At 58.0% G+C, this 27,078-nt stretch overlaps 1 protein-coding gene across 15 annotated transcripts in view; it reads right to left on the bottom strand.

The window, feature by feature from the left end:
• Positions 1-6,183: 6,183 nt before the first annotated feature.
• DAB2IP (DAB2 interacting protein) overlaps positions 6,184-27,078 on the bottom strand; it is a 156,902-nt gene continuing 136,007 nt past the window's right edge. For 9 of the 15 annotated variants that reach the window (XM_053281588.1, XM_053281595.1, XM_053281594.1 and 6 more), the window contains 9 exons: positions 26,198-26,342; positions 23,433-23,669; positions 21,780-21,981; positions 20,897-21,075; positions 18,104-18,998; positions 16,540-16,692; positions 14,527-14,732; positions 13,575-13,662; positions 11,858-12,306 (listed from right to left, as the gene is read on the bottom strand). In XM_053281588.1, coding sequence (XP_053137563.1) covers positions 12,139-12,306; positions 13,575-13,662; positions 14,527-14,732; positions 16,540-16,692; positions 18,104-18,998; positions 20,897-21,075; positions 21,780-21,981; positions 23,433-23,669; positions 26,198-26,342 — 2,273 coding nt within the window. In that variant the 3' untranslated portion in view covers positions 11,858-12,138. Of the gene's footprint in view, positions 9,703-11,857; positions 12,307-13,574; positions 13,663-14,526; positions 14,733-16,539; positions 16,693-18,103; positions 18,999-20,896; positions 21,076-21,779; positions 21,982-23,432; positions 23,670-26,197; positions 26,343-27,078 lie in introns of those variants that run through there. The other 6 variants (XR_008312686.1, XM_053281587.1, XM_053281585.1 and 3 more) reach the window with 6 other exon arrangements.

Below are 27,078 nucleotides of genomic sequence, written 5' to 3'. Positions count from 1 at the left end.
GATGACCCACTGCTGCTTCGAGGGCTTGTCGGTCTTCGGAGTGCCTGTGCGCTCATGGGCCAGGACACTGGAGGGCAGGAGCCTCGCTTAGCAAGGGGGCAGAACCCTGCCCTGGAGCCCCACAAGAAAAGGGACCCCACAAAAGAGTTCCTTTGGAAGGGGAGCTACCAATTCAGGGTTGGGGGCTGGAATCTCCTTGGAGACCAGTCCAGCGGCCAGGATGGTCGTGGTGGGGGGGGGGAGAAGGTTCCTGGCCGTTGCTGTTTCCCTGGGCTGGTGATGAATATCCATGTAACTGACTGCCACCGCTGTGGGTTTCTCCCCTTTTGACAGGCCGTGAGCATAGATGGTTTGTCAGTTAGAAGACAGAGGTGGGCAAGGAGGATTGCAGGACAGCACTGTGCTAGAGCTGCTTTACTGAAGTCAAAGGGACTCTTATTCTTAACCTATGGAACTCTCTGCCACAGAATGTGGTGGTAGCAGCCACCAGCTTGGATAGGTTTAAGCGGGACTTAGACAAATTCCTGGAGGACAGCTCTAGCAGTGGCTAGTGGTCCTGACAGCCATAGGCTACCTCCTGGCCCAGAGGTGGGAGGCCATGCTTTCGCCCCTTGCTTACGGGCGTCCTAGTTGGTTGGCCACTGGGGGGAACAGGGTACTGGACCACAGAGGCCATGGGTCTGATCCAGCATGGCAGCTCTTACGACTCAGGGTGCTGCTTGGTCTGGGTGGGGGTCTTGGAGAGAGACTCCACATGGGCCCCCAAGAACCCCTCCTTGGGTGCAGGCTGCACCAGGCCGATGACACGTGCCTTAAGATCCTGAGTTCGCAGAGCAGGGGTGACCGACCCTCCAGGAATGTGGCGATGGTTTACATGGCCGGTTTGCAGAGGGGAAAGGGGTGAGATGGTCCCCTGTCCCCCCAAAGGGCAACTTGATCTGGTCACAGCAGCAGCAGGTGTCCCCGACACTGTTAAAAAGAAAGGCATCTGGATTGCACGTGAGTAGGGCCTGATCCACACACTCACAGAGGCGTGCCATCCTCGTGCCCAGTGCCCAGGACGGTTGATCCCGGACCTGCGTTCCTGGCAAAAGGGGCCCCGGGCACCTTTCTGCTGCAGTGCAGATGGGAAGGGGGCGGCTGTCCCTCTGTGCAGATTCCTGGCTTGTGTGCACGGCACAGTGAAGCCTGCTTCTGGCCTCCTGCTGAACCGAGTGCGTGCAGGTCTGTGTCTGTGGAAGCGACTGTGCCCGAGTAGATTTAGGAAGCCAGCCTGGGCGCAGGACCCTCAGAGGCAGGGGACGGGGACGGCAGACCCTGCTCTGCACGGCACAGAACGTGGGAACCGCGGTGCCGAGTATCCAGACCTGTCCAGGCGCGCGCTGCACACGAAAGGGATGGCCTCGGACGTTGCCTGGTAATAGGGCTGGTCTCCTCGGGTGGGTCTGGAGAGGAGCTCGGCCCTCCTTGGGCCCTCCCGCCCCCATCCAGAGTATCCCTCCTTGCCCTCCCCCATGGCCGGTGAGCACTGGCCGTGCATGAGGAGGGGGTCCGGCAGAGGGTCCCCGCAGCCGTTGGGGCTTGTCCGGGTTAGGGGGCAGCCTGGCCTCCCTGCCAGCTGCTTCTCTTCCGCCTCCCCCCTTCTTTTTCTGCGGCATCCTTGAATCCCAGACAAGGACAGGAGCGGCGGGGGGGGGGCCTAGGCCCCAGCATCCTGCCACTCCATTCCAGACGGGAAGGGCTCCCTCCCTTGCATATGAAATGGGCCGCCACAAGTCCTCAGCGAGCGGAGTTAGCCCAGCATCATTAACGCTGATGGATCGGGGGCTCGGAGCGGCTCTCCAGGTAGGCCCGTGGCCCCCTCCCTCGCCGCATCCATCTCCCCCCCCCACACACACACAGTTCTGTCAGAATGATTTGGAATTCCGCGCCTGGCTCCTGACACCTCCTGTCTGGCTGACGGGCGGCTGTGCTGCTGGGAGGCTCGGCGCCAGCCCGGCCTTGGCTGCCGGGGAGCTGTCAAGAGCTCCGAGATGCCCCAGTTTCATTTCCAGCCGGGATTCATCATCGCCTTCCCCTTAATGAAGCTGTAAACCCAGCCCTCGGAAGAGCTCGCCTTCCAAGCAAGGTGCTCCCGAGGCCCCCACTTGGAGCTGGCCTGGCGCTGCCGGGGTGCTCTGCCTGCCCTCCTTGGGGGTGACCCGACCCACTGGCCCCCAACAAACCCTCCATTCCGGGAACGTGGAGAGCAGCTGCCAGGCACAGCGAGACAGGCCAAGGACCGGACTCGGAGGAAGACCGTGTCTTGCGGGGAGAGGCCAAAGGTCAGGGTGGGTTGATGCGATGGAGAAAATCCCAGTGGCCGGTGAAAAGGATCTCTGGGAGCAAAGCTGGGAAAGGACACCTTCGGAAGACCTTGGAGAGACAACACTGAGCTAGCCGGACCGAGGGTTGGGAGCAGTAGAAGGCAGCTTCCGGGGAATCCACCATTCAGGGGCAGCAGCGCCTCTGCTTGGCAGGCAGGAGGTCCCCAGTTCAATCCCCGACAGCAACTCCAGGTTGGGCTGAGAAACTTTGCAGAGCTGCTGCCTGCCAGAGCAGACAATGTTGGGCTAGATGCACCGAGAGTCTGACTCAGTATCAAGGCAGTTTCGGACAACTCACTGCAGAAGGTTGCCTGCATTGCAACCTACGGAGCATTTCTGGAGGGCCCCAACGGGAAGTTCTCAGCTTCCATTCATTCAGAAATTGAAAATTCTAGACCTCATGGTTGAAAAGAGGGTTGGAGATTTGGGCCAGGTCTTGTGAAATCTCGGAAAGTGGAGACCTGCCTCAAATAAGATGGCGGGGGGGGGGTGTCTGCTCAGTCCCCCCCCCTCCAAAAGTGGGACAGGGAGAAATGGAATCTGCAGTGGCACAGCTCTGATAAAATGGTGGGGTGAGGTACCCCTTAACTGGCTGCCCCGTGCCTCACACACCTGGTGCTCAAAAGGCACTGTGGGGCCAGGATCAGGGCCTCTTCAGGGCCACGCCATGAGTAGCCAAGGAAGGTGTGGAGCGGACGGGGGCTCATCTCAAGGGAGGGCAGAGGAGACTTCTCAGCTCCTGGCGGGACTTGAACCCCAACCTCCCTCCCACCCTCCCCCCTAAGAACAGAGGAAGCTGCCTCCTACTGAGCCAGACCATTGGTCCATCTGGCTCAGTGTTGTCTACACTGGCTGGCAGCAGCTTCTCCACGCTCTCAGGCAGGCCCCTCTCCCAGCCCCACTTGGCGATGCCGCCAGGGGTCTGACCCCGTTCCCCTCAGTTTGATCCCCCGGCTGACCACGGCGACCGGTTTGCCGCCCTTGTCCTCTTCCCTTGAAGAAGTGGAAGGCAACCTTGGAAGAGGCTCCTTCTCAAGTGCAGGGAAGAATTGGCACCTGTGCCTCATTAGCGGCGACATAATGAGCTCCGGCGAGGGTTGCGCGAGACAAGCTGCCGAGAGGAACGCCGGCCAAGAAGCAAAGAGGCGGCCGTGCTGGGCCCGGGGAGAAGGGGAGAGAGGCCCCGTCTCCTTGCCAGCCTTCGGGGACCCCCAGCGTCTCTGTCTGGCGCAGGTGCGGCGCGTTTGGCAGAGGCTGTCCGGGAGACCCGCCGGCCTGCTGGTGCGCTCTCGCTCTCTCCGTGCCCCTGGGGTGTCCTCGACGCACCGGGCCGAAGAGGACCGCCGGGCGGCGCCCAAGGAAGGCCGCCGCCGCCGCCTCAGAAGCTGCCCTCTCTGCAAGCTGGGGGCCCGTTTGCTCCTGCGGAGAGCGACCGGGGCACAGCTGGAGCCTTCTCTGCGCAACTCGGGCTGCTTCTGCTGGTCGCGGGGAAAGGGAAGGAGCGAGGCAGAGCACCAACCAACCAACGCCCCCCCCCTCCGCGCCTGGAGGTCTTGTGCAACCCCCACTCCTGCCACCACAAAGGGGTTGTTGTTGTTGTTCAGCCCCCAGCCCCCCGGCCACACAGGGTCTAGAATGTACCCCACAATTGGCAGGCACACGGAAGGGGGATTAGTGGCCCTCCTGGAGTCTTTCCTCTTGAGACCCTTCAGAGGGAGAGAGGGAGCGCGCTAAGGGGACCAGTCCTGCTTGCTGCCACCAGACCAGCGCTCCTCTCTCGAGCAGCTCTGGCTGGTTTCGCTCTCTTTGGGGGCAGGAAAGAGGAGCAGCAGCAGCAGCCGCCGCCCCGGGGAGCAAACTGACCACCTCCCCCCACCACCCGGTTTTCACCAGCCAGCTTCACACACGGCAGAAAACCTACTGGCTCTGCACTCGCATCTCTCTCAGTAAAATATTAATGCCTCTTGCCTGGATGTGCAAATTGGGCCCCTTTTGTTACTGAAGGAGAGCCTTCTCTTTAACATCCAGGAGGCTGCAGAATTTTCACTGCAAAACATTTTTCCACGGTTCCCGCCACCCGCTTTTCACTTCAGCAAATAATTGCTCCTGAGCAGCTTAATAACCTTTGCTGCAAAACAGCGAAATCTCAGACCAGGGAGGGAAGCCGGTTCCCAGAGCAGAGCTAGGCCGGAAGGACCTGTTTGTATCATCGGCCAAAAGGAGACCACGGCTCAAGATGTGATTAATGAAAAGGCAGTATATACATCTAACAATACATAAATAAATAAAATGCTACAGAACAACACCAGGCCCTTTAATTCTTTGTTGAGATCAGCTGCCTGATGGTGTTTCAGCCACAAGGCTTTCTTCAGGGACAGCTGTAGACTGTAACCTGATAAGAGATCTCTGTGGGACTTTTACTGCTTGTGAACTCCAATCCAAAGGATTGACTTTGCAATATATTTATTTATTACATTTCTATACCGCCCCATACAAAAAGGTACCTGGGCAGTTCACAATCTAAAAACCATTAAAACATGTTTTCAAAAATGCTAAAACCCGAAGCTCTAAAACTATAAACAAAAAGCCTGGCTAAATAGGAAATAAGAATAAAAACAAACTTTGTTAGCTGCCCCATAACCAATTGTTCTCTGGGCGTCTCACAACAGAGGATTAAAACACATGTATGTGTTGGGCTTTCTGCACTGGACTATATGTGGCCCAGTGTGAAGGGAATTTGAGTGTGAAACTGCCTTGCCTTTGCCACATGTTTGGGGTGTGTGTGTGTGTGTGTGTGTTCAGCTCAGAGGTGGGGCCCAAACTGACCGGCACTCTCATTTATCTGTGGTGGTGGTGGTGGTGGTGGTTAGAACTGGAGGCGCTAAGCACAGGACCAGGGGCCATCTGCCTGCAAAGCAGGTCCTCTGCCATGGAGACCCCAGCCCCACCTCCCTCTGGAAGGAAGCTGCTCTCTGCGGAGTCAGACCCTTGAGCCGTCTAGCTCAGTATGATTTGCACTGACTGGCAGCAGCCTCTCCAAGGTTTCAGGCAAGAGTCTTTCCCAGCCCTGGAGATGCCGGGGGTTAAACCTGTGACCTTCTGCCTATACAAGCAGATGCTCTACCACTGAGTGAGGGCAAGTACCCAGCAGGCCTCTGCACTGGGTCTGATAGATCAAAGGCAATATATAGACCGCCTGCTTAATGAGCAAAGAGGCATGCTTTAAAATGATTCCTATATTTAGCCGGGGAAGGAGATGTGGTCCTGTGGTGGCGAGCGTGAATTGCCTCCTTTGCTAAGCAAGGCCCAACTCGGTTGGCATTTGGATGGGAGACTCCATGTGTACGGTAAGACAGTTCCCTTAGGCGAGGAGGCTGCAGCTCAGTGGAAGAGCATTTGCTTTGCAAGCAGGAGGTCCCAGGTTCAGTCCCTGGCAGCCAGCGTCTCCAGGAAAGGCTGGGAAGGACCCCTGAGCCGAAAACTCTGGAGAGCTGCTGCCAGTCAGAGCAGAATACACTGAGCCGGATGGACCAAGGGTCTGACTCAGTATCCAGCAGCTCCCTATGTAACCTGGTTCACTTTTAACATGCATGCAGGTGCAGTCGTTCACACAATCGCATGCGTCAGTGTACAGACATCTGAACTGGACTCCAGTCTTGGTCTGATTGGGCTGTGGAGGACCTAAGAGGTGGAATCCTCCATGGGGAACCACAGTTGGCCTGACTGGCCACTGGAGGAATGACCACCGCCCACTTTTCAAAACTGCTTCCCTGTAGTACCCGTGGAGTGGATAAACGTCCCACAGAGACAAACGCGATTAAAATAGCTAAATAAATCTTTAATAATTTTCTAATTGCAAATGTACATAAATTGTACGTCCACATCAATTCCCCCCCCCTCGACACCAACGACTTTCTCTGTACATTATTACAAGTTTTTTTTTTATTTTTCAAAAGAGACTGAAGAAGATTTGGCAAACGCCTGCCTCTTGGCTTCATATATATACATATATAATGTGTGTGTGTGTGTATATATATATATATATATATATTTAAACAAACTTACAAAAAGGGTTTTATTATTATTTTTTTGCTTTGTTTCCTTTATAAGAGGGTAAAAAAACCATTTTGTCTCTGCTCTTCCAGGACCCAGCATTGGCCGAAGCGGACGTACAGGTTGTGTGTGAGAGAGCGAGAGCGAGAGAGAGGTATCTCTTAAGACACAGTGATGCAGATGAGGAAACACAAAACAGGTGAGCACAGAATCTTGTACCGATACGGGAGGCCACAGCGTGGCACGTTTGCAGCCCACGTGGGCCCGGGAGAGTCTGTTTTGGTGGCCCTTTCCAAAGCCAGCCCGCTGCTGCGCGTCCATCTTGCTTGGTCTGGGTTCTGCTTAGATCCTGCTTCCCTCCCGAGAGGCCGGACCCGTTTGTCCTCCGGCTCCACGAGGAAGCGCTCTGTGCTGGGACCACCTGTGCAGCGACCAGTCCTGGAGCACATGTGGCTAGAAGTCCTTCCAAGTGGCTAAAGGGCCGTAGCCACGGGTCGAGGAGGCATTGTCAGGGAGAGACGTGTCTGGGGACTGCTCTTTCCCTGGGGCTAGATTAGTGGCTCCCGGCAAGCAGACACGGCAAAGTTTGCTGCAAGAGGGTCTGTCCTCCAACGATCTTGGCCAATGGTGGATGAAAGCCGCTGTGCCACCGGAGTGTGGCTGCCAAGGAGGTCCTTTCCGTGTGCTTCCCTTGCCCGTGGTCTCAACCGAAATGGACCCAGAGCCCTGGACTTCATCAAAAATACACCCTGCCCCCCCCCCGCCAAGGCACCACCTGTGGGTTTCCCGGCCCTTCCAGTGGAGGGGGCAGTTGGGGGGCTTGCCCCTCTGTTGAAATGACTGTGGGCACACCTAGAAGCAGGGATGGACACCCCAGAGCACCTCCGTCCCTCCACCGTGAGCAGGCTGAGACCCCCTAACTGGTCAGAGCCCCCGCGGGCTTGGCGCTTGTTGCCCGGTTTGGGGCTCGCTCCTCCAGACGGCAGAAATGACCCGACGACGCCAGTCCCGGCCTGCTGCTGAGAGGCCCCCATGGTGCGGCCAGTCCTTTCAGAATCTGCACGCCAACCTCGGAACCCGCATGCCATTCCCACGGAGGGCAAAGCACGGTCTCCCCACTCGTTTTTCTGCGGGCCAGCTCAGGGGAGTTGCCTCCCCGCCTCGGACGGTCTTCAGCAGGGCCCAGCAGCCTCCGCCACAGCTCCCTTCCTTGCTGGGCACCTTTTCACCCCTCCCTGGGCTGCACTCCAACTCCAGCAGTTGCCGTTCCGAGGTCGAGCGACTGAGCTGGGCCAAGGGCTTCCCAAACTCCTCTCCGCGTCCATCCCAAGCTGGCTGACGGCTAAAGCAGAAACTGGGCTTTCCCGTCCCAGACAGGCCCCACTGGAGTGCCCCCCAGCCCTGACTTTGCGTCTAAGCAGACCTGAGCCCTCGTCCACTTCATGCAGCAGTAACAGGAAGCTGAGACCCCCCAGCCTCAAGCAGCAGGGGCACCACCACCACCACCACCACGGAAACCGCTTTGTACAATTGCTTGGCGGACCCGGCCCAGTTGTACAATCACACACTGGAAAACATGTTTTTGTTTACAAAAGAGAACCTGTACAACTCAGATTCAGAAAAGATCTGTGTATTTTTGTCTGTTTGTTTTAAATTACAGGGTTTTGATAACAAGTTCTTAACAGCAGAAAGCACAAGACCGGAGCAAAGACCAGGTTGAGCCAGGGGGCCGACCGTGGCTATGGGGCCGTGTCTCTCGGTGCGGCCCACTTGGAGGGCAGAAACTGAAGGCTGGTTGGGCGGCTGCACTCCGCCCCACACCCCTGCAGGCAGCTCTAGAAGGAACTGAGGCACCGAGGAGGAGACCGACACAGGCCTTGGGAAAGGATTCTCCAGGCACATTGAGCCTGAAGTCAACGGACGGAACTTGGAGCCGATTGTGGAGGAGGGCAGGCCTGCCTTCCTTCCTAGGCCTTCGGGCTAAGAGGAACACCTGTAAACCGGCAGTTGTGACACCTCTGAAGGGCCACGCGGCTTAGCTGTCCCTGGAAGGTTTGAGCTGCTAATGTGAACGTGGCAACCTGCCCCCCACAACCCACGTGGCCACCTCAGGTTGCAGCCAAGAAAGGAGAGCCCAGAAGAGGAGCCGTGCATGATCATCACTGCATTGCGGTACTGTGGGCTGCTAGGTGCGTGACTTTTTCCGTGTGCAAGTGGAGGATTGGAGGATTGGGATCTGGGTCCCCAGGACAGCATCCCCACCCATCCCAAACGTAGGCCTCCACGACGCTTCTCCCAGGATCTCTCCCTGGCCTCGTTCACCAGCTTTTAGAGGGTCCACATCCCACACCTCTAAAAGTTAAAAAATTGCCACTTTGATAGAGAATCCTTGCAAAGTCTTTGGGACGGGCGGTCCTTGCAGAAGGTAGCCTGCTGTGGCTGGACCCCACGTGCCACTCTGTCCTGAATCCCTTGGTGACGTACTCTGCAGATCCCTAGAGGAGCCGGTCGTCAGTCGGGGGCATAAACTCAGTGCCCGGCTATCTCTCCATTGAGAGAGTCTTCCTTGGCATGGTTTTTGAGCCTCCCCGCTACGGGCAAGTGGGTGGAGCGCGAGGAAGGGAAACACAGTTTAAGTGTCCACACATTCACATTGGACTTAAAATCATTGGTTCCTTTGCACTTTGGAGAGGTTTGGGTGCAGCGAGATAACGTGATTGTCTGCGAGTTACGGAACATTCAAGTTGCAGGGGAGAGGATGGTGGCGTGCGGTGGGAGGCTTCGGGTTTTTTTTTGCTTTAAGAAGTTTAGGAAGCCACATCTCCTCGGGGGGGGGGAGATTCCTCCTGCTGCTGCTGGCCCACGCTAGGCACCAGGCACCTTTGGGGGCCGCCCAAAACGCAAGGCTGTCCTGGCTCAGAAGCACCCAAGAGTGGCTATGCTCTCTTTAAGGGGCCGAGCGGGAGGTGTCATCCGGGCGGACTTAAAAACCAAGCATCTCAACCCACAAGCCAGCTGGAGGTTAGTACCTGATGGGAAAGCGCCAGCTCCACTAAGGGGTTAGTTGGGAGTGACTAACCATGGCTTACGGCGGCCCAGCGAGTCTGACAAGGGAGACACTTCCTCGGAAGTTGCTGTCCTTGCTGGTCTCTCCCCTTGGAGGCCTTCGGAGCGGTTAGCCTTCCACGCGGCACCCACTCCCACTTACAAGAGGACAGTGCTCCAGAGAGAGGGCTGCTTTGGCTTTTGAGACATATGTGTGTGTTTTTTTTCCTAATGCATACTGTGGAAGAAAAGAGATAGCAGTTACCCATCTTCATGCTTCTGCGGGGCGGAACTGGCTTCCTTCCGCTGGGCAGTTTAGCAGCAGCTCTGTAGACAGCGTGCATTTTCCCACCTCTTCACCTGTTCTGTGCTCACCAACCATGAGAAAACTAAGCTAGTGAGGGCGGGGGGGAGGGAGAGCGCTGCCTACTGGAGGTGAGCCCCCCCCCGCACCCCAGTTAAGGCTGATTTGGCCGGGAGGCACAGGGCGGGATTCTGGGTGGCACACAGGCAAACGGAAAGGTCGAGCCGGTGCTTCTGGAAAGGAGGTTGTGTTTGGCACCAAATGGGGGCTGTTGGTTTCCTCCCTTGTCCAAAGACCGGACTAAGGGTTTAACAGTGCCGGCATGGGGGAGATCATCTACAAAGCTGTGTATATCTTTGTGAACTGTCTTTGCCAGTCTGTGTAGGCAATCCTGAGCTAGAGAGACCAACGGTCTGACTATGACTCTCCCAATGCTCCCTGCCCCCAGTTAACCCCCTGCTCAACTGAGCAGAGAGATGTCCTTTCAAGGGACGAGTCTCCCGAATTGAGCAAGTGGCCATGCTCCACCCCAACGCCCCTTCAGTGCCTGTTGCGGCTTCCTACCTTGTGTTTCTGTTCAGACTGTGAGCCCTTTTGGGGCTGGAGACCTATTTAGATCTTCTCTGGGAACTATTTCATTTATTCTGCGTACACTGCTTTGGGAACGTTGGTTGATAAGCGGTATATAAACATCCACAGTAGCCGGTTTTTTAAAAAATTTTATGCAGGCTGCCCTGGCACGGATGTTTCCTGTCTTAGCCGGACGCGAAGGGGAAGCGTCGTCACCCAGAGCATGCAACTTCGCCTTGGAAACGGCCAGGTTTTTGCACCCCAGCAACGTCCGGGTTCTTCGTCCTGATCTGGATGTCCACACCAGGCCAAGCCGGAGATCTTGACTCCCAGGGGAACCGAAGCGAGCCTGCCTGGTTGGGTGAGGGCTCCATTCTCCTCCAGAAACCTCCCTCCGCTAACAGCTCAGAGAGACAGCAGCAGTCAGGGGAGGGGGGGGGTGTCTCTGCTCTGGGGAGTTCCCAGGTGCAAAGCTCGTCCTGCTCTTCAACACCAACTTCCTTTTCACAGGGTGATGTTCTAGCCCGCGGGAGCTGCAGCCAACTCTTGGGTGCCCAGCTTGGTGAGCAAAGGCCGGTTTGGGGGAAGGGGCCGGAGACCGCTCAGTGTAGGCCTTAACGCTGCCCCCTCTCCCCACTCTCCAAGGGGCAGCCCCGCTGCTGAGAAACCCGGCTGTCCTGGATCTGCCACGGCGTGGGACACGCCTCTCCTCTAGTCCAGGGCTGCAAACGGGGCCACCTTCCTAAACGGGCGGCTCCCTGGGAGAGACCAGCTGGCCCTGTCCCACCCCAGCACTGCTTCCCCTCCTGGGGCTGGGGCTCTCCCCTTGTGTTGCCTTTTCAACTGCACGCCCCTTGCGGCCAGGGAACCACCCCTTGGCGGCATAAACCGCTTTTGAGAATGGTGGCTTGGAAAGGGCAGATACGTCATAGGGATGGGCCTTGCCTCTCGCTTTCTGGCTGGAGATGCTGCCCAGAGGGACCCCCCCCCCCCCGGGCTCTTCTGCTTCCAAAGCACAGCCGCCCGTTTAGCTCTGTGTCAGAGTTAGCCCACCCCCCCCCACCCGCCGCCTACTACAGGAAACGAGAGACCTCCCTGCTCTGCGGGCGCCACAGGCCTCGGGCCGCACTCTGCTGTGGGCCTGCGCAGAGTGTGCACATTCCTTGCGGTGGGGGAGGATGGTCTCCCCCCTCCTAGGAAAGAGCTGAAGGGGGCTGCAGGAGAGGGTGGGGAGGAGCGCGAGGCGGAGAAACCCGAGAAGACGGCTTGGCGGAGTCTCCCAGAAGCAGAGCAGCACCAGGCTGGCGAGAACTGCCCAGCCCAGCCCGGCCCGGCGGGAGGAGGGCTGGCCAGCCATGTGCCCCAGTGCCCGGGGCTTCTGCACCCTCCCTGCCCTGCAGAAGTCCCGCCAGCTGGCTTCCCGGCCTGACCCTGCACCTCCCTCTGGACCTCTTCAGAAGGGGCCCCTCTGGCTCCCCGGGGCGGCTGCAGAAGGACAGGCTCACTCGCGCGCGCTCTCTCTCTTTTTTTAAAAAATCTTTAATTGCTGGCGGCAACGCTCCGCTCTGCACGGGCTTATTCCTCGGTCTTCCGGTCCCACGGACACTGCGGGAGGCCACCTGTGTCTCCTGTCACGCCTTGCCGTCTTTGGCGGAGAGGGGTGGTGGGGGTGGTGATTCCACTCAGAGGGCAGCACCCAGCCTGCAAGGTGGCTCACCCCTCCTGCTGCTGCTGCCGCTGCTTGCCGCTGCTGCGCATGCTCTCTCTCTCTCTCTTTCCTGCAGCAGCTCTCCCCGCAGGTTAACAATTGCTGCTGTTTCGGAATTCGCCGTTCTCGGTAATCTGCAATTTAGTTGGGTTTGTGGGGGAGATGCCGTTACGTGTCTGCGTGCTGTACCTCTCTTTCAGCTGGGTGAGGGCGCTCATGAGCCGGGCATTGGCTGCGTCCAGGGAGGCAATGCGTTTCTCCTGCAGAGAGGGAGAGAGAGAGAGAGAAGGTGAGTGTTCAGAGCTGTCTTCTACTGACAGCTGGTCCACTGAGCCTAGATCTGTCTGCTCCAAGTGGCTTCTTGGGGGGAAAGAAACATAAGATGTCTAAGACGCATTTCAACTGGAGATGGAAGGACTTGAACCCGGGACCACCTTAGTACAAAGTGCTCTGGCCTGAGCTGTGGGGCCCTTCCCTTGCGCCGTGGAATAATGCACGATTTGCAGGCAGGAGGCGGCTGCACGGCCATCTGTAAGGGAAGCCGCAAAAGATCCTTGCACTGAGCAGAGGGGCACCAGACTTAGGCTAGATATTGGGAAACTCTCCCTGTGAGGACCAGGCCTGCTCTACGGCTGCCCCGGAAGACACTTGGAGGCCCCCTGCCTAGCCCGTAAGGGAAACAGGGTGCTCAGCTCTCGGGGAACGTCGATCTACTCCAAGCAGGCCCTTCTAATCTTCTTAACCACTTATCCCACATTGGATGGATGGGCTACATTTCCTTAGTTGGTTGGCCACCTAATAGGTCTGGTTCTTAGAGGATCTGCCTTCTCCATCACTTGGGTATCCCAAGTGTTGCTGCACCCTGTGAGTTGCCGATAGCGAATTTCTCAGCTGGCACTGTCTGCCCCCAGCGCAGACCCCCTCTGAGACCCCCGGCTAAATCTCCTCCCCTTGGCCCCTCCTCACCGAGAGGGGCTAAGGTGCTCCTTTCGCCCGGCCAGAAGTACTTTGCGGCCAGCTGATGAAGATCTCTTGGTGCCTTGTCTGATTCTTTCGATATTGAAAAGTGCCCAGAGACTAATTAAGGGGGCGGCGAAGCAGTGCCTTTGCACAGAGCAGCAGCTTCTCTGATTGCCTGCTAATGACGCAGAGCCGCGTCTTGGAAATTGGAAGCGTAGCAAAATCCCCGGGGCCGGCCATAGAGCCCTCTCCTACAAATCCTCCCGCAGCCTTGGCAGGCGGAAAAACGGCTGCTGGAGGACGTCTCCCGTGGCTTTATCTTCGTGCCCAGCAAAGCTGCATTTCTGCAGGACAGGCTGTTAGTTGGAAAGCACAGGAGCGTGTGCAGATATTAAAAGCTAGCAACCCACAGGGCAGAGATGCTCAAGGAAGCCACGAGGTGTCATGGCCATGGAGGGCAGCCTAGCGTTGAAGTACGGACCCCGAATTTATGCTTAGGCAGGTGGAGAAGGGCTTCCCTGGGCTACCTGTGTCAGCCGCCAAGCCAGGATGGAGCCTGTCATCTCACCTGGGCATCTATGATCTTCTGCTTGGAGTCTACAGCCGCCTGCATTTCCACATGGTCCTTTTTCAGCTCCTCCTCCACTGACATCAGCCTGTGGTCGGGAAATAAGCCCAAACACCACCGTTAGATCTCTGCCCTGTTTCCCATGGATTGACACAAGAACAGCCCAAGGCCTATACGCTGCAATAATATTGGATCAATAAAAAGTAGATCTGTGTGTTTCAATAAGACTTGTACAAAACAATCATTAAGATTGTTTCCACGTCCAGCTTAGAAGATTGGATCCCACTGTAGAGAGATCATGTTGCTGGTCAAACGGGAAATGTGCAAACTTCCTCTTTTATTAGTAAATCTGTCTTCAGGCTGTTTATATGCTGCCTCTGTTTTCACCCTCGAACAGCCTTAACAACTAGCAGGGAGCTGGCCTTGTGGTAGCAAGCATGCGCTGTCCCCTTTGCTAAGCAGAGCCAGTCCTGGTTTGCATTTGAAGGGGAGACGACATGTGTGAGCTCTGCAAGATCTTCCCCTCAGGGGATAATGGGGCTGCCTTGGGAAGAGCAGAAGCTTCCAAGTTCCCTCCCTGGCAGCATCTATCTCCCAGAAAGGGCTGAGAAAGACTCCCGCCTGCAACCTTGGAGAGGCCGCTGCCAGGCAATTTCGGGCTAGCCCAGGGCTTCTCTGCCGTGGATCCCCAGACATTGCTGGACTACAACTCCCATGCAGCCCCCTGCCGTGACGGCCAAAGTCCACTCTGGCAGGGGACGATGGGAGTTGTAGTCCAGCAACACCTGGGGCCCCGCGGCCGAGAAGCCCTGGGCTGGAGGGACCGAGGGCCTGACTCTGAGGCTGCTCCCTACGTCCCCCAACCGGGGGCTGGGTGGGCGTTTGCAAATGGAAGCCCTGGTGTGCCAAGAGATGGGGGATGCTGCCGGCCCGGGACGGCCTCGCCCCCTACCTGCTGATGATGCCCTTCATCTGGATCTCCTTGTCCTCCTGCTGCCGGCGCAGCCGCTCCTCGCTCTCCTCCAGCCGGGCCTGGTACTCCAGCACCAGCTTCTGGGTGGCCTCCTCCTGGCCCTTGAAGCGGGCCTCGTACTCCTCCAGCTTCTTGTTGGAGAGACGCAGCTTGTCCTGAAGCACCACCACGTCCTGCTGGTACTGCTGTGGGGAGCAGCGGGGAGGGGGGAGCACAGGCTGGCGCCCTGAGTGCCTTCGCTGCCCGCCCGGCCGGCTGGCCCCCGGGGAAGCCGCCCCCCCCCCCCGCCCTGGGAGCCGTCGGCCAAGAGGGTGGCGCAGGTGGGAGTGGCACCGACGCAAGGCGGCAGGGAGTGGATCAGGCCCAGCGAGCTGCAAGGGGGTTGGCTTTGCACTGCTTTTTTGTGTGTGGGGGGGATACTTTTGCAATACAGGTGAGCGGCGGAAGCGGGACTCAGCCCGGCAAAAGCGTCAGCCATCCCCAGCGGCAGGGCAGGGCAAGGCACAGAGCCATCCCATCACGCGCCCAACGAGACGTCTCTGCCCCTCTCAGCCCCCAGCTGGAATCTGGATGGCGACAGTGGTGGGTCGGCGTCTCCACCCATTCGGCCCTCCGGCTGTCATCTGACTACAACTCCCGTCGCCCCCCGGCCACTGCGGCTGGGGAGGATGGGATCTGTAGTCCAGCAGCAACGGCAGCCCAGATTTAGCGGAGTGCTTGCCGGGGTGGGGTGGGGGCACGTGTCACGGAAACAGGGCCTGACCCCCAAGCGCCAGACTGTCGCCCCCACGTGGCCCAGCAGCTCGGAAAGGCAGAGCTTCCTGAAGCATCTCAGAAGTTCTGGGCTCCCGCGAAAGGCCCCGTCCTGGGCTGATGGAAAGGCGAGGCGCTAAGCCAGGCCCCAGCATTTGGCCGCGCTCCCGCAGGGTGTGGGGGCAGCGGCCGGAATACGGGGCCGAGGAGGGTGAAGCACACAGAAGCCGTCGGGTCGGGGCGGAGAGGCTCGGGCGGCAGAGATGAGATACGTACCCCAAGCGTTAAAGGAAAAGGAAACATGGAAGAGGCTCAAGAGGATGGCGGTGGCGGCGGTGGCAGAAGCGGGCGGATGGCGGCTGCTCCCGTGACCGGCCAGGCCTCGCCGCGGCGAGAGCGAATGACGGCAACGGAGCTCTTGAATGCCAGCAAGAGCGTGACAAGAGCGCAACAGAGACCAGGAAATGGAGATGCCAGGCACAGCAGCGGGCACCATGCAGCAAGCCCTGGCTAAGTGGGCCGAGCAAAGGCCACGTCCCGCTCGGGGGAGCAGAGGGAGAGCAACTGGCCCTGTCCAGCCCCGGCACAGCCTCCCTCCAGTGGCAGCTGGGGTCGTGCTTAGCCTCCTGCCGACAGGGAAGCAGCCTTTCCCGTGGCACACAGCTTGGGAATCATCCCGACTCCCTGTGTCCAGAGGCACCTTTGGGAGTGGGGATTCTCTGGTGTTCAGCACGGGGAGAGCCACAGCTCCTCTCCTGCCAGTGGCTGGTGCTGGGGTCTTCCCTGGGTTTCCTTTCAGATTGTAGGCCCCCTGCCGACAGGGAGCCCTCTCCAGCCCCTCTTGGGGTACACAGCCTGGCAATTACCCCCGCTAAGAGGGCCAAGGGGCCCCTTTGGGAGTGGGGATTCTCTGCTCTCTAACACCAGCGCCCTAACCAGCCCAGCCCTCCTCCCGGGGCTGTTGCCTCTCTGGGGTTTCTTTCCAGACTGCAAGCCCTTTGCGGACAGGGAACTATCTTCTTGTAAGCTGCTTTGAAAGCTTGTGTTGAGAAGGGCTAAAGAACGTCTCTAAAAACTAAGAGGCCCCGGCGGGGGGGGGGCAGAGGAGAGGCTGCCTCCTGGGCTAGATAAGTGAGCCCCTGTGTGGGGGCCCGAGGGGGTGTCTGGGAGGCAGCCCCCTCTGCCTCAGCCTCTCCAGAGACGGTGCCTGGCAGCCCCCTCCTCCTGCTCCGGCGTTACCTTGTCCCCTTGGCTGTACTCCTCTTTTATCCGGCTCTTATCCCTGTGCTGGGGTTCGGGCTCAACGCTCTCTTCTTCTACAAACTGTATGTTCATATTCAACAGCCAAGCGGCCGTGCGGTCCAGGGCATTGGGGTTCACAGGTGAAAGGGCCTACAATGAAACAGATAACCACAGCGAAAAGGGGGGTGGGGAGGAAAGCCCCCCAAGCGGCACACACAATGGACATGAGGCGGCGGAGAGGCCCAGGGTCCCAAGCGCCCGGTGCTCGGGGGGGGGGGGGGCTTCCGTTTCTGCACCCGCGTCCCTTTCCGAGGAACATCACCTCGGAGGCCCCCGTGGCTGGCAGCCAGGCAGGAGGGACTGTTGCCCCCACGGGTGGGCGGGGGGGGCCCTGATCAGTCACTGTCTGCACAAAAAAGGCCCCCCTCTAAAATGCACCCTTTTCTGCCATTAATCAGGGCGGGGTGCGTGGATGCAAAGCGGCCGTTCGCCTTTTGGGATGCTCCTTAGAAAGCAAGCCTGCCCTGGATAACAGGGCTGTCCCCCAACAACCAATCGGGTAGGGGACGCAGCCTCTCCAGGCGTCTGCGAGTGCACAGCAAGGCAGGGGTGGAGGGTCTGCTAAGCAGCTCCTGGGCAGGATGGGGCCCTCCAGCTCCGCGGAGGCTTAGCACAGGACCACAAGTGTGCAGAACTCCCCCACATCTTCTCCTGCCCCATTTATGATGGCGCGGACCAATCGGACAAAGGTCAGTGCACAGGTATTGGGGCGTGCTCAAATTTGGTGCGTTGGCCCGTGTCCGCCTCCGCATGTAAACGGCCTCAGGAAAGGGCCGGCTTGTGAGGGCGTGGCCCTGTCTTGAGAGGTTGGCCCTTCTTCCCGTGCCGAGAGTGTCCAAGCTCTGAACATCTCTGAATCTGACCTTTAGAAGCCACTGCGTGCGCTCTAATTGAATATATATTTTCCGAATCAAACACTTCAGTTCAAACACTTCTGGGAAAGGCGGCTTCTCCAATTGCATGTCACACGCTCCAAGATGAACAAGCCGCTTCATTAATCATGGTGTCTGCTGCTAATCGGGACGAGGACGCAGCTGGACACCAGCCGCGGATGCCGCCAGAAATGCTCCGGGGCTCCCTCCCCTCGTCTCTCTCTGGCCGTGGCCTCCACTCAAGCAGCTTTTGCAGGTTTCCAGAGGGCGACAGAAACCTGCAAGACCTCTTGGTCCAGAGGTGAGAGACTTCCTAGGGAGCACCCAAAGCGGCCGCACGGCGGAGGGGGCCAAAATAAAGAAAAGCCCTCTCCGGCGGCACAGGAGCGGCCAGGGTGTGTCTGGCCAGAGGGTCGAGCGAGCCCGGGAGATGGCGCTGGCTTCGGCGTGGCATGGGATGGACAAGCTGGCAGCACACGGACGGGCAAAGCAGCGGCGGGATGGCAGAGGAGGAAGGGGCGCCGGAGGGACTCTGGCCGCTGCCCTGCAGAGCCTGGAGCCGCTGTCCCGATTCCCCCAGACCGCCCCAAGGTCCCCCCCCCTTCCCTGGCTTGGCCCCTCCCACTGACCTGCTTGTGCATCGTGCGCTGCTTCATCTCCGGGCTGTCTCCCTTGGAGGAGGAGGACTGCTGCCGGAGCCGGGCCCCGCTGCCCGGCCAATCGGGCGAAGACGAGAGCATGCCCCCGCTGGAGGGGCGAGGGTACTGCATGGTGTTCAGGAAGGAGGGGGGCGTCCGGCCCCGCGTGATGGGGGGAGGGGGCGGCGGGGGCGGGGGCGGCTGGTCTATCCGCCTCTGGGGCCCCCCGCTGTTCTGCCGGGGCATGGTGGGCTGGCCGGCCTTGTCCGTGAGGGAGAGCTGCCTCCGGGCCAGCTCCCCCGCCCGCCGGGCGAAGTCCTCGGTGGCCAAGGCGGGGTTGCCGAAGGCGTGCTGCTTGCTGGCCGCCGCGGCCAAGTCCTCGCTGTTGCTGTGGGAGCTGAGCGAGCTGTGGCACTCGGAGCCCGAGTCGGCCAGCCCCCGGGGCGAGAGGGGCAGCCCGGCCGCCATCTGGTAGACCGGGTTCTGGAAGGAGAGCGGGGCCAGCAGCTGGGGCCTGCCGGGGGCGCCCTCCGTGCCGGGCGTGGTGGGGGTCTGGCCCACGCGGCGCACGGTGGCCATGGCGGCCACGCTGTTCGCCTGAGTCCGCGCGCTCCAGCCGCCCGGGAGCGGCCCCAAGGGGGGCTGGCCGTCGGGGAGGGCCTCGGCCGGCCCCAGGAGGGCGCCCCCGCCGTCCAGAGCGCGATTGTCCTGCAAGTCCACCATGGAGAGGCTTTTGCTGCCGTTGGCCATCTGGACGTCGGGCTCATTGGCCTCCGAGTAGCTGGAGCTCCGGGCAGGCGAGGGCTGAGCCCCCACAGACCTTGTGACAAAAAACAAGTCCTTGTTTTCAGGGGTTGGAGACGGTAACCGTGTGAAATCTATCAGACTGTGGGGGAAATAAAAACGCGTCAGGAGAAGAAGAAGAAGGAGGAGGAGGAGGAGAAGGGGAGCAAAGAGGAGCAGGAGAGAGAGGCGGCGGCAGGTCCTGATCCACAGGATAGCAAGCAAGCAAGCAAGCAAGCAAACCTCGTGCACAGGCCAAAGGGGACCCTCCCCAACTCGCAGCAGGATGCGGGATGGGCTGCCCCCTTCTGCCCCCCACCGGGCATCCCCAACCTCCCCCCTTCCACCCTCCCTGCGGCCTCGGTGCCTTTCTCTGGCTGCTGGCAACTTGGCCTTAGTGGCCACGTGCCCTTGTGGGGCCAGGCACCCACGCATGCATGCAAGCCAGCCAGACACACGCGCAGCATTACAAGAGGGTGGTGCGACAGCTTGCAGACCCTCCAGAGATGTCCTGGAACCACCTCCCCAACCCCCCCCCCCCGGGGAGACTGGCTCCTGGGACTCCCTAGCTCTTGCAGACGTCACAAGGCTGGCCAGCCCCCTCTTCCCTGCTCTGCGTGGGGGGCCCTTGGATGCCTCTGGCTGCCCACGGTTAGCTCTGGCTCTCCCCTGGTGCTGTTAGCCAGGTTAGGGATGGAACCTCCATGTTCAAAGGCAGTCTACTCCAGAGCACCAGACACCAGGTGCCTCAAGCTGGGCAGGGCTGTTGCTTTCTGTGAACATCGGGCTATCCCAGTGGGGCGGGGGGGTGAGCAGGATGCGAGACGAGACAGGCCCTTGGCTTCCTCTCCGTGGGGTCTTAAAACGGGCCAGTGGACCACAGAAGAGTGGCAGTCTCCCTGCCTGCCCGCCTTCTACCCACGCCGAGCCCTTCCAGAAAGGCCAGCTGGGCTTTGACATTTGCAGAAAAGGGCGCAAGTTGCTCTCGCTCTCCAAAGAGGTGAGGAAGCGATTTCGGGGGGTGGTGGGAAGGGATTTGGCAGCAGTGGAAAGCTCTCAGGCTTCCAATCAAAGCTGCCTCACTCCTGTCAGGAAGGGTGTCGGTCTGGAGGGTTGTGTGCACCAAAATGCACCCTTGTGCACCAGGTAAACTGGCCCCCTCCCACCGGGGGGGGGGATTAGAGAGGAGCGCTCCCCCCACCGCCTGTTTAAAAAGTTGCACAGAACACGAGTTCTCTGAATCTGCACAGGCACCCAGGAAGCTGCCATATACGGAGTCAGCCCCTTGGTCCACCTAGCTCAGTATTGTCTTCACGGACTGGCAGCGGCTTCTCCAAGGCTGCAGGTGGGAGTCTCTCCCAGCCCTCTCAGGAGATGCTGCCAGGGAGGGGCCTGGGGACCTTCTGCATGTAAAGCAGATGCTCCAGGGAATGGACTGAAATGATTGACAGGGAATGACCACTGGAAAGCCCAGGTTCTTTTCAGAGGGAGGGAGGCCTGGAAATCCCGTGCATTCCATGGCCGTTTGGGAGGAGGAACACGGGAAGCGGTGCTGCCTTCTACTGAGTCAGACCCTTGTTCCGTCTCGCTCAGGATTGTCTACCCAGACCGGCAGCGGCACCCCCAAGGTTGCAGGCGGGAGTTTCTCTCGCAGCCCTCTCTTGGAGATGCTGCCAGGGAGGGAACCGGGGACCGTCTGCATGCAAGAAGGCAGATGCTCTTCCCAGAGCGGTCCCTCCCCAAGGGGAAGGTCTTCCAGTGCTCGCCTATCTTTTTCTTAATCCTGCCTTTTTGGTTGCTTCCAACAGGGAGGGGCAGCAACGTGCCACACTTTCACCCCGCGTCTGCAGCACTGCTCCCCCACCCCACAGCACCCTGCTGGGCTGCCCCACGGCCCAGGTTCCTGGGGGGGGGGCTGCCCCAGCCTGCTTCTCTGCAAGAGCATCCCTGTCTGGCAGCGTCCACCCACCCACCCACCCAGGCCCTTCCGCTCGCTCTTACCCGGACAGCTCGTTCTCAATGACCATCTTCTGCAGGCCCACCGAGATGCTGTTGCTGGCGTTGGGCGTCGAGGCAGCGTGGTCCGCCGTGACCGAGACCTGCACACAGGACGGGTTGCTGAGAGCCGTGTTGACGTCCCTCAGGACGCGCGGCAGCGGCCCGAGCTTCGTCGCTGTGCTCTGCGGGGAGAGGCGGGCACCAACGGTCAGAGCCATGTTTCCTGGAGCAGGGAGCCCCAGGCGCCGTGGACTACAACTCCCATCACCCCTAGCCAAAGGCCATGGCAGCCGGGAGTTGCTCTCACCTGGGAATCCCTGCTATGTTGCCTTGCAGTTCCCGTTACTGAGTTTAGACAGAAACAACACAGTTATGCTGCGGCCCTTCTATACCCAGCGGATTTGCTGCTCCCGGATTTTTGCACAATTCAGTGCGGAAGCAAACGAGTGCGCAGGGCTGTACAGAAACATGGTGGCTTGGACTGGGGGGGGGCGGTGTCTGTGCAGAAATTCAAGGGCAGGTGGCTGCCAGGACTGACCCCCCCCCAGGCAGTACTTCACACAACTTGCAAGTCAGCGGTGGAATTCACTGCCACCAAATACGGTGCTGGCCCCGAGCTCGGGTGACTTCTAGAAAGAACCAGCTAAATTTACAGGGCTAACATCAGTAACCATTGGTGGTTGTGGCTCAGTGAAACCTCCATGTGCAAAGGCAGTATACCTGCAGCCACACAGAGGATGGCCATCGCCTCCCACTAAGCTGGCAGGGAGGGCCCAGAGACACCTGGCTGCTCTCGGGGAAGAGAATGCTGGACCGGGTGGGTCCTGGGCCTGACCCCGCAAAGCCGCCTTCTGCGTTCTCTCTGTCCCGCTGCGCTGAGGGTTACCTGCTCGAGCTGGGCCACCACCTCCCAGAGCAGCGAGTGCAAGGAGGAGAGCTCCCGGCCCAGGTCGATGTAGCCTTCGAAGCCGGCCGTGTTGGAGAGCGTCTCCGGGTTGGAGATCTCCAGCAGGAAGCGCTGCATGTTGGTCCACTCGTGCTCCAGGAACTGGTTCATGAAGGACATGTACTCCTCCTTGCTGCCGAACCTGCGGAGCCGAGCAGAGGCGGCGGCGTGGATGCTGTTGCCCGCAGAACTGCCACGTGCCACGGGGGCAGGAGCAGGGCTGGCCGGGCACAACCCTAACGCCCACCGATCCACCCCTGGAGCCTGCAAGTGCTCGGACAGTCCGCGTTACCTAAGGAGCCCTCGAGGGCTCCTGCAGAGGGAGAGCATGAAGGAGTAGGGACCGAGCGAGCTCCCACCGACGGAGGGGAGATGTGTGCAACTCTGCTAACTGCTGTGTCCAACGCAGACCCAGTCTTCAGACTTCTAAGTCTGCAAACGGTCCGCCCGCATTCCGGAGATCTCGCCGCCGCCGCTGCTGCTCTAATATCTATCTCTCTATCCCAGCTCAGGATAAGCAGCTCAGAGCTTCTGCGCAAAGCCAGCGGAGAGATTTCTCGGAATATTCCCCTTTTGTTTCCACCCAACCTCTGGGCTTAGTTCAGGAAACTGACAGCGCAGCTGTTTTCCTCCCAAACTGATTTTCTCCCCGGCAGCGGCTTTTAAAATTCAGAGCTGCGAGGGGCCGGGCGTGGGAGACGGAGCTGGGTCCCAGGCGCCCAACACGTCTCCTCTCCTGTCACCGCCTGTCAGTTCCCATCAGGGCCAAGCACAGAGCCACCGGCCGGCCATGCTAGCCCGCTTCTGGCCCCAAGCATGGGGGCTGCGAAAAGGCAGAAGGATGCCCCCATTTTGCAGCTCCGGACAATGCAGGCTGTTTGTCCTCCCAGCTGGTCAGCTCCAAAGAGGCCCCAGGTTCAATCCCTGCCAGCTCCTGATAAGAGCTGGTATCGAGCTTTTCCCAGAGTCCCCTCCGGGCCATTGATCAGATCTGGGGTGCCATAAAAGTGCCGAATTCATCTGCTGGGAAACCTCCATTTTCTCCCCCTCTCTCTCAGTACCTCACAGCCCAAACTTACGTTAAATCCATCACACCGTTCTCAGACGAAGCTGCCTGCTACCAAGTCAGAGCCTTGCTCCCTCTAGCTTAGGATTGTCTGCACTGACTGGCAGCAGCCCTCCAAGGTTCCAGGCAGGAGTTTTTACCAGCCCGACCTGGAGATGCTGCCAGGGAATGAACCTGGGACCTTCTGCATGCAAGCCTGCAGCTGCTCTTGCACTGAGCAATGGCCCCATCCCCTCAGAGAAGTAGCTTACATGCAGTCTCCCCTCCAAATGCAAACTAAGGCAGGCCCCTGTTTAGCAAAAGGAGCAATTCATGCTTGCTCCCATAAGACCAGCTCTCCTCCAGCTCTCGTTGCTCACACTGTCCGAAGCAGTCCTCTCCAGTCATGAGGACTAGAACCCAAATTTTGTTTTAAAACTGAAAGATGCTCTGTGGGTAGGGATCATCTGATCACACACACACACACACACACACACACACACACACACCCGCGCACTTAAGTGAGAGGAATACCCAGAAAGAGTTACTTTGCAAAGTTGGCCAGGTTCTGCGTGACCTTGGCAATCAGCGTCAGGGTGCGGGCGGTCCGGTCGTCGGGATATTCCTGCAGCAGGTTGAAGAGGGAGGGGGACATGATGGCCGGGCAGAGGAAGCGCAGGAACAGGGAGGCGCTGATGAGTCTCTCGCTGATGTCCGGCCGGCCGCGGCTGCTGCATTCCTGCCGCCACGAGGCAAAGACCTCCTTCAGCTCCCTCGGGAACACGCTGCAGGGACAGGAGAGGGGTCAGCGGTTACCTCCTTCTTTTTTCTTTTCTTTTGAATTGCAGGCTAACCTGGGTGTCCCCGGATAAAAGCCCAAGAGAAGAGCTGGCTGGCGGTCTGTTCACATGTACAGAGACCTCCCCGGACATTTGTCAAAAGCCAGGTCGCTGCATTCTTCTGGCTGCTTAGAGCATCACTTTGGCCTCCCAGCTGCTGTTGGACTACAACTCCCATCATCCCTGACTACTGGCCACTTTGGCTGGGGATGATGGGAGTTGTAGTCCAACGACAGCTGTTGGGCAGCCCTTCCTTAATTAGCTGCTATTGTGAGAGGATGACACTGACTAATTGGCTTTTGTAATTAGCAGCGATTATCAAACCTGTGGACAGCTTAAAGGAACTCTCTTTCCAGGATTCCAATAAAGTTTCATGGTTCTAACAATAATTAATGATCACTTAAAGCTTTGGCAGGACTTGAGCGCGTTTCTTTTGATGGGTCAAACGGCCAGCCTGCACTAAAGTGCAATCTTTAAAGGCCAAAGATGGGGCCAAACCTGTTTGGAATGGATTCTAAGGTCAAAACTATCGTATTTACCCGAATCGGAGACGACCCTGAATTTATGACAACCCCCTTAAAATCAGGGGTTAAATCCAGGTCATACCTGCATTTACTCAAAAGGAACAGGGCTGAATCTGAATTTAAGATGACCTTCTGATTTCTGATATCAACAAATCTGGGGGAAAAAACCTTGTCTTGGATTCAGGGGAACTATGGAAGAGCAGCATTTCTTGCTTTGGCCTAGAAAACGCCTGGGTGGAAAAAAGCAGAATGATCTGGACAACTGGAAGAGGGTTTAGCAACACCGCCAGCGCGGGGTTTAATTTTGGCTCGTAAAACAGAATCCACTTTCTACGGCATTCTTTGACCCAATCAGTTTGCCAGCTTCCTAGCAACACGTTTCCGTGCCCTGAAAAATCTGCTGACATCCCAGCTCTCCAGCTGTCCCAATAATGCGGCAAATCAGGGCAATTTCCCCTTATTGTCAAATCTCCTTCCTCTCTCTCCAGCGCATCGTTCTACAGATGCTGGGGCTCAACTCCGAGGAGCAGATTTCCTCCATCCGTCCAGAACTCAAAGATACTTCAAATTCTCTCTTGGGAATACCGCAAGGAACCCGCTTTATCCTCGGCCCAGGACGCCCACCTCCGATATGAAGAGCTGCCTCTTAAGGCTGCTGCAGTGAATCTGGATGCGATCTTGCAGATCACAACATCGGGATTGTCACTGGATTATAGACCTCTTAGGCTATGATCCGGGTCATGCTTACTAGGGTGTTGAGCTCTGTGGGACTTGCTTCTGAATCAACATGCTTAGAATAGTTGATATGTATCGAGTCAATTCATTCAATCTGCAAACATTTACATTCGAGAAGAAACTGCACTGCTAAAGAAAAGAGGTATGTTTTCTTTGGTGATGATGTATAGATCTGTTACTAGACACCTACTTCTCAGAAGAGGCATGCTCATTCCCTTAAACAGAGGAGAGAATGCCTCTTCCAAGGCAACGTCCATCATCTATGGTGCTCACAGGCACTTCTGTTAAAAATAATTGTTAAAAACATTCATGCTACCCGATTAATGGCAGGGGGCACTTCTTTTTAGTCAATGAAAATGTTCTAAGTGAATTTATCTGACTGATCTGTTGCACACCTGCTCTATCCCGCCGTATCTTCCTAAGCAACCCACCGCAAGCTCCTGTTTTAATGCCTTTCCTTGTGGATTCTTTAAACTGAGCCGTTTGGCTGTTTGTGAATGGAAAAGGGGAATCACAGCACACAAACAAACAAGCACATCTCTGCACGGCGCACAGCTCCGTCTCTGGCTCCCTGGCTGTTCTCGGCCTGTCAGCCTACCTTATCTGCAGGATCCCCTCGGGCAAATTTTCTCAGCTATCTTTAGACTTTGCAGCAGCAAGACAGAACTGAAAGCGCACCCCACCCCCCCGACCACCACCACACACAAATGACAGTGCATGAGAGAATGGGCTTAGCAAGGCAGAGGCATCCCGAAGACGGAGAGGCAGGTAACTGCACGTACCAGAGGCGTTCCACAGTCAGCAGAATCTTCCCTACATCATCCACACAGTAGTGCCACGGAGAGCAACAACCAGGAGCGTTTCTTACACTCACTACAGGGGGTTGCCTTCCTTAGGGTTAGGGTGGCCACAGAAAAAGCTAGCGGCTGCTACCAAAGAGGAACACCCCAAACCTCGCCCCTATCGCCCCGCAAACGCAGAAGGGTCGATGCAGTTTTGCCCCCTGCCAAATGGGGCCAAAGGTTCCCAGACCAGCTCAGAAGGAAGGCTTAACAAATTTGGAATGGGAATGCCCCCCGTGCCAGAGCCCTCTGCTGGGGTCCCCGGATCCTCCTGGGTGCTTCCCGCCCTCCCCTGAGACCCCTCACTGTGAAACCTGTTGATGCAACCTCCCCCCTCCCCGCTCCACTGCCCACATCAGGAGGATGCACTGACCAGTAGGAGTTGATGATTTTGCAGAAGGCCAGTTCGCAGCACATCTTGAGGTTGCTCTGATGTTCGGGGAGATCCGAGGACGAGCACTTGCTGGGGTCCACTTCGCAGTTCTCGTCCGACTCGTACAGAGCCTTGATAAACTCCCCTGAAAGGCCGGAGAAGAGGCATTTTTAGGGGTGCCGGTATCCAGTTTCCCCTCTAACAGGGATCCCCAGTTGTTGTTGACGACAACTCCCAGCATGCCCAGCTGCAATGGCCTTTGGCTGGGGGTGATGGGAGTTGTAGTCAACCACATCTGGGAATTCCCTGTTAGAGGGAACACTGCCGGTATCGGGCAATTTTTGCACAAAAACAACTGTGGTGGTGTGGGCCGGTGTTCCCTGTAACAGAGAGCCCCAGATGTTGACTACAACTCCCAGCATCCGCTGCTGCAATAGCCTTTGGCTGGGGGATGATGGATGTTGCAGTCAACCACATCTGGGAATCCCCGTTACAGAGAACCCTGGTGTTAGAAGAGGGGTGTGCCACAGAGCCAGGTTGCTTGAGAGACGCAGCCTCAATATTATTTCTTTTAAGAAAACACCAAACTAAACACCAAACTATTGGCTTTCTGAAAACTGCAAAAATATTCCACCCAGTGTGCGAAAACCAGCCTGCTCCAAGGGTCCCATCTTATCTATCTATCTATCATATTTTTACACCGCCCAAAACTTGCGTCTCTGGGCGGTTTACAACAAGATTGTATCCGCAGCCGACGCGTACTTATGCTTAACCCCCAGCAGAAAAATCTCCCTGCAGGGAGATTTCCCTACATAGTGCTGAGGGAGGCATCCACATGGACAAGTCCCGTGTGGGTTCAGCAAGATGGGACACACTGATTT

This window comes from Hemicordylus capensis, chromosome 17, assembly GCF_027244095.1.
Source record: "Hemicordylus capensis ecotype Gifberg chromosome 17, rHemCap1.1.pri, whole genome shotgun sequence".
Classification (NCBI taxonomy): Eukaryota; Metazoa; Chordata; class Lepidosauria; order Squamata; family Cordylidae; genus Hemicordylus; species Hemicordylus capensis.
The sequence above is the reverse complement of the archived record's forward strand: the minus strand, read 5'-3'. Positions and strand labels throughout refer to the sequence as shown.